The sequence below is a fragment of the Takifugu rubripes genome, chromosome 3, assembly GCF_901000725.2.
Source record: "Takifugu rubripes chromosome 3, fTakRub1.2, whole genome shotgun sequence".
NCBI lineage: Eukaryota > Metazoa > Chordata > Actinopteri > Tetraodontiformes > Tetraodontidae > Takifugu > Takifugu rubripes.
The window spans coordinates 1,773,867-1,785,646 of record NC_042287.1 but is presented as its reverse complement, the minus strand read 5'-3'; the positions used below and the strand labels follow the sequence as shown (position 1 = coordinate 1,785,646).

Below are 11,780 nucleotides of genomic sequence, written 5' to 3'. Positions count from 1 at the left end.
GTTAGTGCAGCACATGAGCACCCACAGGAGCGAGAACATCCAGATTTTCCAACAAGAGAGTTCAGATATTGCTGCAGCTTCTTCATCTCAGTGAGAAGAGTCCAAATAACAGCTTTAATTTTAGATTCCTGCCAGATGTTCTGTATTACCAGTTCACCCTTTTGTCTTGATAATAAACGTTGTTACTATGCAACAAACCTACAACACAGAGTCTTTGAATCAATTCAAAATAAATAAGTAATAAAAGAAAAGCAATTGAGAAAATCTAGATGTCAGCAGTCTGAGCATACGGTGCTCAGCAGGTGTTGGCTGGAGGCAGTGAGAACCTTCTGTTTTGAGCAGGTGAAGTGGCTCCCTGATGTCTGCAGGTGCAGCTGCTCTTCCACTGTTTTAGGCATCGACCATGAAAGCTGTGGGCTCCATTTAGCAGTGGGGCCTGGTAGCTAAATGCTCGGCCCCCCATTCTACTCCTAGAAACTCTGGTGACCACAAGTAGACCAGCATTCTGAGAGCCGAGCGGTCTATTGGGCTGGTAAGGTGTCACTAACTCCTCCAGGTAGGATGGAGCTAGGCCTCTGAGGACCTTGTAGGTCAAAAGAAGGGTTTTAAAAATTATTCTAAATTTAACGGGCAGCCAATGAAGAGACGCCATTACAGGAGTCATGTGATCTCTTTTGTTAATATCTGTCAGAACTCTGGCTGAGTTCTGACAGATATTGACCATGAGTTCTGACCATCACTCCTGTGTGCCGCCACTTTAATTACTGCCAATTCAGAGGGGATCCACAAATTTTCATCTATTTGCTTGACAATTTCCTCGTGTCTAGGTAGGACCCCTGTTACTGTTTGCCATCCGTTTCTCTTCCGTGATCTCTATGTACAACAAATAACCAAAAGCAGAATCAGAATAAATATTTACAGGTTTGCCTAATAACATTTTGTCAAATTTAGCTTCATTCAATCTATGTTCAAATGCGTGGTGGTTATTTTCAAGTCACATTTATATTGAATCTCAACAGCTACATACCTCCATTAAAGTGTCCGGGTCAAAATGTGTGAAGAGATGGAATTTTCTTACACTTGTTCTTGTCACGCAGCTCACGCCATCTCTTTGCCAAACTCACCAGAAATGAACTCCAGAAGGATTATTGCTGAGGCAGCTTTATCACAGATTTTGAGATTTGAGATTTCAGAGACAGAAGATCTTTTAGACAGAGGACAATGTTTTTGCTGATTCAGATTTTCATTTGTCCCACAATGAGGAGGATTCAGTGGATGAGTCTGAGATTGCATTAGACCCTCCAACAGTTGAAAAACAAGGAATGCAGCAGTCATCATCCACAGAGGGGACATGGGCATCTATGGACGGTAATATGAAATGGTCAACATCAACACACCAAAGCCGATTCACACTGTCATCTTCTCATGTGATCAAAATTACTCCTGGTCCTATAAGATTCCCTGACACACAAGTTGATGAGATTCCATCAGCATTTCAGTACTTCGTATTCCCACTATGAGAGGATTATACTGGGAATGACCAACTTGGAGGGGAGACGAGTGTTTCAAGAGAAATGGAAGCCACTGAACTGACTAGCATGCTTATATTGGAGTATTGTTATTAGCAGGAGTGTACAGGTCAAAGATCAAAGGCAGAAGCAACTGCAAGTCTATGGAATGAAGAAAATGGAAGACCAATCTTTCGGGCACATGATATCGTGTGTGATCCGCCTTGAAAACTTTGACACCAGAGCTGGTCGACATGAAAGAGACAAAATAGCTGTGATCAGAGATGTGTGGGATAAATGGGTTGAAATGTTACCTTTGTTGTAGACTCCTGGTCCCCATATTACTGTGTCCAACAGTATATGCCCAACAAGCCTGTCAAATATGGCATCAAAACATGGGCAGCCTGTGATGCAAAATCCAGCTATGCTTGGAATATGCAGGTACACCCTGGAAAGCTACCTGGAGAAACATATGAGGGGATGAGTGAAGGGCTGCACGGGCATAATATCAAGTGTTAATACTTCACATCCTACTGCTTTGGAGATGAACTTCTAAAGAGAAAGCTGACCATGTTGGGAACAGCCAGAAGAAATAAGCCAGAACTTCTCTGAATTCTGAAGATGCAGGAGAGACCTCTGTATGGCTCAAGGTCACCCAACCAACATCCAGTGGACACAGATGAAAAGTAAAGGAAAAGATGCCAGGTCTGTCCCCCCAGAGGACAGGAAAACTAGTATCTTATGTGAAATGCAAGAATGCAAAAAGCACAAAGTAACATTCTGTCCATCATGTGGAGAATGGTGAAAATTTTGAACACTGAATGTGAAAGTTAAAAATAAAGGTGTTTGTGAAGAGGGAAAAACTGAACCCTTGTGCTTTCTTCAAGTGAAGCAAGAAGGGAGGGAGGGAAAAAATTGCTGGAAATAGGAGGAGGAAGGGAAAAGTGGAAAGGAAGGACAGAAGGGGAAAAAAGGAGTAGAGGAGGATGACTTTTACTAAAATAGTTCTTAAATAGTGTTGAAATTAAAAATGTAGTGAATGTCAGTTTCTATAATCTAAAATAAAGCAGTTCTTGGTTTAAAACCTCTTAACATTCTTTCTTTCTGCTTATGGTGGGAGGAGTGTGAGCGGAAGAGAGCGAGAGAGATTGTGCCTGACTATCTCATCCTGCCTCCAACTGTCTAAACAACATTCATGTCAAGGAAGGGTCAACTGACTTGCTTATCTTTATTCCTACTCAAGATTATATACTATCCCTAACTTCTAAACTAACTGTAACAGAAAACAAAAACATATAGTATAACACATGCTAACAAGATAAAATAATTCTCTTCACTCTATTTTATCAAAGTTTTATTAAGTTTTATTAAAAGCTCTCAATCTCTGTTTTGGCTGCTAAGGGAACCCATAGTGCACAGAGCCAGGCTGGACGTCTCCAATGAAGCCACTCTGAGACTGACGGCAGCACTGTGTCAGACCCGGAGGGTGCTTCTGGAGCACGTAGTGGCTGTGGCAGGGCCTGACCTAACGGGCACAGAGGCCTTGGGCTCTCTGTGGGGCATCCGCTTTGTCCAAGCAGCCGAGGGGGTGCTGCAACTGTGGAGCAACAGGCTCAGGCAAGAGAGAGGAGTCTTCTAGTGGACTACGGCCGGGGGACCAAACCAGACGGCGACGATCCCTTCCCAGAGATCAGGCTGGTCACCCATCTTGGGGATCTAGATGGTCCTCTCCTCAGGCCATGAAAGGCATTCTTCCTGCACGCAGTGGACAGGAAGACTCTGCACATCAACTGTGTGATGGTACTCAACAAGAGAGGACTGTCCAAGGGTCTTACACGGGGCCGTTGCCCTGAACGTTTTCCTCCCGAGGATGAATCCTGCTGTGTCGGAGCAGTGCCCGTTCTGATCCGGGTGTGAGGGTGAAGTTTTGATCACCCGCGCTGTTCGTTTACTAGACTCAGAGTAACCACGCAAACAACAGGAGTTCCGTGCAAGGGAGAGCTGAGCAGCAGTTCAAGCTTCCTCTGTCAACTCTTTTCGTCTGCTGCTCGCTCACCTCTTTTATTGGTGCAAACAGAATGGATGTCTAAACAGGATTTCATAACTCATTGTCTTCTGATATCTTCTCCCATCTTAACAAACTTCTCTAATCTTGACCAACAGGATACATCTGGGTGCTGGGCTTGGTTGTAAGCAGCTTCAGCACTTTTACGAAACACTCTCATGTTCTTCTTTTCTTGTCAACATTCCTCAAACACTCAAAATCTACATACAATAGCATTTAAAGATAATACTAATAACAATAACAATAATTCTTCTCACACCGGCAAGAGACAGTGTTTCACGTGTACAGTGAGTGTGAGAGACAGTGTGCTTTTTAATGTTGTAAAAGGTGTTTTTAATGGTTTTTACGAAACTTTTTCAATTAAAACTCCTAAATTTTATTTGCGGGGAAGCCAAGATGGTAATCTACATTTCCAGAAAAAACTAAATTGGAAAAACTGGAGATTGTGAGGCCGCCTCAGTGTGACGCTGTAACATCTGGTGTAGGCTGAGGTTAGAGTTCGGGTTTTTTAAAATGATAAATGACCTAGGCCAATTCCCTGAAACATGGTGTCACAAGAATGTACTCTGCACTGTTATGGAAAATCAATTAAATTTTGCAGACCTCCTCGTGGGGTAATTGTATTGCTGCATCTGTTTATTTATTTATTGTCAGTAATGTGTTCTAAACAGGGAGTTTGTGTCCCTGTGTAAATTGTAAATAAAGTATTTGTGTTAAAATAAAAAAAATCTTTCTTTCTTGTTGAGGATCCAGTGTTATGCAGAGGTGTATTTACAACAGTTTTACTGACAAATGATACTATTTATAGTCGCGGCGACCAGTGTGTTTGTGAGATTGTTACAGAAAATAATGGAGAAGCACTGCCCTCGGGAACACACACACCACACCGGAACCACTTCTCCCGCGGTTGTTTTTTGCGGAACTATAATGTGTAACATTCGGCAGGAATCGGTAACAGCGGCTTTGAGCAGAAGGTTTTTGTATGTTTGACCGTATTGTGGTGTGGAAGCAACAAGAATGTCTTCTGTTGAGTGTTTGAGGACGTTCGTCATGGAGCGACTGACTGTTGCTGCTGAAGAAATATTCCGAGTGTTTCAACTAAAGCTCGACGGATGTGAAGAAGAGCTCGATTATCAGCGCAGACTGGTGGAAAGTGTTTGGAGACCCCAAATAAAGTTACACAGGACAGGTACGTATAACTTTATCAACCCAAAATATGGAAGGATGTTCATTGTGACACTAAAACAGTGCTTCTGCAACGTAAATGTGCTGCTAAATGTTGATTTATACCAATTTAAATGTAAACCTCCAATGGCTGAAAAGGTAGTGAGCATGGCAGGCCAGTAGGTGGCGAGCAGTAGCAAAGCTACAAGAGTTAGCAGCACACATGTTGCTGGGTAACAGGCTATAGCTGCTGCTGCTGCTGCTAATGTTCCTTGATGAGCGCGCTGCATTGATACTGAAAGAATAACGACTTAATTACACTTCTTTGTCTGCGTAGCTTACAGAGTTTATGGATCATCGCTGTGTTCGAAACCACACACTCGTTCCATTTTTACTACTTAATTCATAGGAGAGTTGGATTCAGTACACTATGTAGTTCACTGAATTTTAGGCTGTTTCCGAAACCACACACTCGTCTCCTATTCACTACTCACTACATGAGGGACATGGATTGAGTGAACTACGTAGTGCACTCAATTTAAAGTTAGTATTCGGACAACGGCGTCATTTACGGTGCACGTAAAGTGACGTCATGGTGTCGCATAATAATTACCAACCGGTCGCCGGGAAAAGTGGCAAGGTTTATTTAAATATTTTAACCCATCAGAAATACATTTAGCGGTCATTTTATGAAAATGCAATGTTTTACCTGATAATTAACTTTATATAATAAAATGAAATATTTATGTCAATAATAATACAATAATAATTACTTATTACCTAAAATAATTAGTGTCCCTTGACATTTTCAAGCCAAGATGTGATGGCACATTCTCAAGTCATATTCAGCTGTAATGAAAACATTTAATAAAGCAATTTTTCATTACAAAATGGATCCAGAGCTACTTTTCATCTTTGTAAATATTCTTTTACTGAGATTCTGTCGCCTGGTGAGGAACAGACGATTCCAAAGAACAATTTTAAGTGACCCGTCTCCAGTGGACCCACCACCCGCAGGAGGAGCATGAAGGGTCCGGTGCAGTGTGGATTGGGCGGCGGACCAAGACGGGGACCTTGGCGGTCCGATCCTCGGTTATGGAAATTGGCTTTTGGAACATGGAATGTCACCTCACTGGCGGGGAAAGAGCTGGAGCTTGTGGGGGAGGTTGAGCGTCACCGACTAGATATGGTCGGCCTCACTTCCACACATAGCGTTGGCTCAGGAACCCAAGACCTTGAGGGGGGTTGGACACTCTTCTACGCTGGAGTTGCTCAGGGTGGGAGACGGAGAGCGGGGGTGGGCTTTTTGCTTGCCCCCAGACTCTCTAGTTTGACGTTTGGGTTCTCGCGGTCGAGCGAAACGGTTGCTTCCCTGTGCCTTCGGGTCGGGGAACGGGTTCTGACGGAAGTTCAGAGTACCCGCCCTTTTTGGAGGATCTAGGACGGACACTGGACAGTGTCCCAACTGGGGACTCCATCGTGCTGCTGGGAGACTTCAACGCTCACGTGGGCAACGACAGCGTGACCTGGAAAGGCGTGATTGGGAGGAACGGTCTGCCCGATCAGAACCAGAGTGGTGTTCAGTTATTGGACTTCTGTGCTAGTCGCAGTTTGGCCATAACTAACACTATGTTCGAACATAAGGTTGTTCATCGTTGCTCTTGGCACCATGACAGCCTGTGCCGTAGGTCAATGATTGACTTTATAGTCGTGTCAGCTGATCTGCGGCCATATATTTTGGACACTCGGGTGAAGAGAGGAGCAGAGCTGTTAACTGCTCACTACCTGGTGGTGAGTTTGATCAGGTGGGGGGGTAAGCCACCGCGTGGAACTGGCAGGCCCAAACGCTTAGTGAGGGTCTGTTGGGAACGCTTGGTGGAGGAACCCATCAGGCTGGTCTTCAACTCCCACCTCCGACAGAGCTTTGATCATGCTCCGAGGGCGGTAAGGGACATTGAGTCTGAATGGGCCATGTTCCGCTCCGCCATTGTCGAGGCGGCTGTCGCGAGCTGTGGCTGCAAGTCCACTGGTGCTGGTCGTGGCGGTAATCCCCGTACCCGATGGTGGACACCAGAGGTGAGGGGAGCCGTCAAGCTGAAGAAAGAGGCCTACAGGTCATGGCTGGTCTGTGGGTCTCCGGAAGCAGCTGACCGGTACAGGTTGGCTAAGCGGGTTGCGGCCGCGACAGTCGCAGAGGCAAAACCTCGGGCATGGCAGGAGTTCGGTGAGGCTATGAAGGAAGACTTTCGGTCTGCTCCGAGAAGATTCTTCCAAACTGTCCGGTGCCTTAGGGGCGGCAGGCGGCAACTCGCCGACACCGTGTTAGGTGCGCATGGGGAGCTGCTGACGTCTTCTGGGGCAATTAGCCGGCGGTGGAAGGAATACTTCCAGGAGCTCCTCAATCCTACCAACACGTATCCTCAAGGTGGAACAGAGTTGGATGACCAGGAGGTGGAACATCCAATTTCCGGAGCGGAAGTTGCCGAGGTAGTGAAACAGCTGCCCGGCGGCGGAGCTCCGGGAGCGGATGAGATCCGCCCGGGGTATCTTAAGGCTCTGGATGTTGTAGGGCTGTCCTGGTTGACACGCCTTTGCAACATTGCGTGGACATCGGGGGCAGTGCCCTTGGACTGGCAGACCGGGTTGGTGGTCCCTATTTTTAAGAGTGGGGACCAGAGGGTGTGTTCCAACTATAGGGGGATCACACTCCTCAGCCTCCCTGGGAAAGTCTATGCCAGGGTGCTGGAAAAGAGGATTAGACTGATAGTTGAACCTCTGATCGAGGAGGAACAATGCGGGTTTCGCCCCGGTCGTGGAGCCACGGCTCACCTCTTTAATCTTGTTGGGGTGCTTGAGGGGAGTTCGGAGTTTGCCCAACCAGTCCACATGTGTTTTGTGGACTTGGAAAAGGCTTGTTGTTCAGTGTATCAAAGCGTCCGAAGAATTCATTAAGGCTGTTTAGCAGTGAGATGTCGCTCTTGCATGTTTGTGGAGGGGGTTTGTAGTCAGTGAGGGTCTGGATGCCCCTTCACAGGCTCTCTGCATCTCTGGTGTTGTTGAAGTGTCCTGATATTTTCTTGCTGTATTGTTGTTTTGCTTCCCTGATTCCATGGGACAGGTTGGCTCTGGCTGTTGCTAGCCCTACGGTGTCTCCAGCCCTGTAGGCTGAGTCTCGAGTCCTCAGGAACCTGTGGACGTCTCCTGTCAACCATGGTTTCTGGTTAGCACAGATAGTGATGGTTTTGTGTGTGACATCTTCGATAAACTTGATGTATGCTGTGACTGCCATGTATTCCTCGACGTCTGTATGGTTGTTGTTAGTGGCGGCCTGTTTGAAGATGTCCCAGTCTGTTGTACTGAAGCAGTCTTGAAGAGCTGAACAGGCCCCCTCTGGCCACACCCATACCTTCTTTTGGTTTGGTCTGATGACTCTCACCCTTGGTCTGTATGCTGGTCTCAACATGATGGTAATGTGGTCAGAGAGACCCAGGTGGGGGAGGCCTTGTATGCTCCCTTATTGTTAGTGTAAACCAGATACAGCGTATTATTTCCCCTAGTGGGCAAGTCCACATGCTGATGCAGCCGAGGCAGGAAAACCTTTAGATCTGCTTGGTGGAAATCCCCAGCAGTGATGAGAAACCCATCTGGATGCGCTGTCTGTTGGTCATTAATGGCTTGATAGAGTACACTGAGTGCCTCGCTCCTAACGCTGGTGTTCGAGCTGGGTGGGATGTAAACAGCGACCAGCAGAATTGGTAAGCGCGGTAGCATGTTAGCCCGGATAGCTGTTGTTTCCGTGAAAATAAAAACACAGCAGTCCCTCACATCACGCTGCGCAGATCTTATGAGTTGTATGTGGTTCATTTTATTGTCCAGTGATCTTACGTTGGCCAAAATGAGAGATGGTATCGCGGGTTTGTATGGGCTAGCTGCTAGCCTAGTCCGGGTACTTCCGCGCTTGCCCTGCTTCTGCTTTCTCTCACACCACTTCTGGTGTCTCCTAGGGGGTTGGGAAGTAGCAGGCAAGGCCATTGTTCTGGCAGGCCGGCGGAGTAGTACGAGGTTCCGAAGTTCCTCCAAGACTGTTTGGGCTGGGATGGAGTTTGTTGAGTTCTCCTGTAGATCCAAAAGGCAACGGCGGCTGTAACTTATGTCAGGAGACTTTGGCGACGTACCCGACGTACACAGGCGTAAACGAAAAGCATTCAGACATTCACACACGCAACTTTTCAGCACCGACTCTGGAGAGAGGGCCCGCTGCATGTGTCCGCACCGCCATCTTGAAATCTTGAAATAGGGTACTCATGTGTAAACCGTGTGTAAAGCGGAGCTAGTTTTTCCTGACTTGTGGCACTCCAAGCACTGGTCTGTGATGTGATTATGGCACATGTTAATATTAATACACTGTGCATCCCCAGCTCAGTGTCATTAATGTATTAACATGATGTCTGCCTTGTCTCTCCTGTACCTGTGCCCCTGCCTTCTCCTCCCTCTCTGCCCAACCAGCCATCAGTAGGAGAGTCCGTCCGTATGAGCCTGCTCAAGGTTTCTTCTTGTTAAAGGGCAGTTTTTCTCTTTCTCTGCTGCTTTTTGGGGGTTAGGCTCTGGGATTCTGTAAAGGACCTCAAGACAGTTCTGATTTTAACACACAAAGAAAGATGAATTGAATTGGAAAAAATCAAAGCAAGACTTGTTTTGATCACCATCGCCCCCTTTGTGCTAGAGGGATTTTTGCAGTTTCTGGTACCAAAGGTTCTTATGACCTTTTTTCTATTGCATGCAGAGTTGGGGATTTTTTCATGGTCTGACTTTAGTGGCTATGACTCTTTGAGCTCCTAGTTTAGAGCAGGGTCTTCTCCCTCAGCACTGGAAGCCTTTATTACCAACTCCTAATTTACACCTGCTGTGTTCCGCTGGAGTCTTTGTCTTCTGTTTTTCAATGTGAAGTAAACAAGCCTTTTCTTTAAACACTGCTGTTCCAGCTCTATTTTGTCCACGTAAACATCTTCACTGATGTCACATTAGCCATGTGCTAATGTGGACTGATGTTTTGCTCTCGTTTGTTTGTAAAAAGATGGCAGCCTCAGATTTACTCATTCAGATGTGACTGATGCTTCAGATGTTTGGAGAAGATATGCAGAACTTCACAGGTTGCAGGTTTGACCATTGATATTGTGAGCTGCCCGTTGTTGTGGCTCGTTGGATGGTAAAAACTGCCCTTTGTACAGTTGCCCCTAAACCTATTGCTTCACACTCTCATACTTTTTTCCATTCTTGATGATTTCTCCTGTGTTTCTAGAGCTTTCACAGCAGCAACCTTTGTGGAAGGAGGAAGAGGATAATTACCAGCATCAGGATAGGAGCTGCAGTCTGGACCAGGAGGACTCAAAGCCTCCACAAATCAATGAGGAACAGAAAGATTCCTGCTGTTATCAGGATGGAGAGCCACTGACTGTGAAGCAGGAGATGGACACCTTAATGGTGACCATACATGAGCAAGGTGACGACAGTGAACTAGGCCTGAATCCTGATCAGAGCCAGGAAAAGCCTGAGGTGAACACAACAGTTCAAAGCCCTGTGTTACCAGATCCAGCCTGTGACCTGCAGCTGCTCTCCTATAGTCCTCATATATCTGAGAGCAAAGATGAGGTAAACAGGACCAGCGAAGACTCCAGGTGGACCACAGCTGAAGAGCCAAAACAAACCATGAGGCAGAACCATCCTAAATGTCAGACTGGGAATGTAAACAGCCCAGCAGAGTCAGAAGTGGACTGTGATACAGACACAGGTGCTAAATCTTCTGCATGTAACACAGGTGAAGAACAGGAAAAGATCAAGACAAACCTGAAAGGACATTCCATTATTCAATACGAACATCTAGGCTCAGCATGTGGTAAAGATTTCAGAGAGGGTTGTTTCTCATCAGCCGACAAAATTAAGGACACAGCAACCAAATTCTTTATTTGTGAAACATGTGGGAAAATTTTCAAACTGTCAAAATCACTGAAGCAACACCTTAGAGTTCACACAGACGAGAGACCATATGTGTGTAAAACATGTGGGAAAACCTTCAAAGCAAATACTACATTAATTATCCACATGAGAGTTCACACAGGTGAGAGACCATATGCGTGTAACATATGTGGGAAAACCTTTAAACAACATTCTTCATTATATCTCCACAAGAGAATTCACACAGGTGAAAGGCCATATGTCTGTAAAACATGTGGGAAGACCTTTATACAAAAGGACAAATTAAATACCCATCTTAGAGTTCACACAGGTGAGAGACCATTTGTGTGTAAAACATGTGGAAAAGCCTTCAAACAAAATTTTGACTTAAAGATCCACTTAAGAGATCACACGGGTGAGAGACCATTTGTGTGTAAAACATGTGGCAAGACATTTAAACGAAATGATGAATTAAAGTTCCATTTAAGAGATCACACAGGTGAGAGACCATTTGTGTGTAAAACCTGTGGGAAAACCTTTAAGCGACACAGTGAATTAAAGACCCACTTAAGAGTTCACACAGGCGAGAGACCATTTGTGTGTAAAGCATGTGGGAAAACCTTCGCACATAATTCTGCATTAAAAAAGCACATGAGAGTTCACACAGGTGAGAGACCATATTTGTGTAAAACATGGGAACACCTTCAAACGAAATGATGAATTAAATAGTCACATGAGAATTCACATAGGTGAGAGACCATATGCGTGTGAAATATGTGAGTAAACTTCAAACAAAACTCTGCATTAAATTATCACATGAGAGTTCACACAGTTTAGAGACCATGTGTCTGTGAAACATGTGGGGAAACCTTCACCCAGAATTGTGAGTTAGTGCAGCACATGAGCACCGGCAGGAGCGAAAACATCCAGCTTTGTCAACAAGAGAGTTCAGATATTGCTGCAGCTTCTTCATCTCAGTGAGAAGAGCCCAAATAACAGCTTTAATTTTAGATTCATGCCAGATGTTCTGTATTACCAGTTCACCCTTTTGTCCTGATAATAAACTTTGTTACTATGGAATAAACCTGCAA

The 11,780-nt window shown here is 45.4% G+C and overlaps 1 protein-coding gene across 1 annotated transcript; it reads left to right on the top strand.

Annotated features, from left to right (window-relative positions):
* Nucleotides 1–4,503: 4,503 nt before the first annotated feature.
* LOC101066918 (zinc finger protein 135-like) lies at nt 4,504–11,780 on the top strand. The gene is made up of 2 exons (XM_029834425.1): nt 4,504–4,762; nt 10,037–11,780. The coding sequence occupies exons 1-2, from the start codon at nt 4,591–4,593 to the stop codon at nt 11,404–11,406; spliced, it is 1,542 nt and encodes a 513-aa protein (XP_029690285.1). The 5' UTR covers nt 4,504–4,590; the 3' UTR covers nt 11,407–11,780.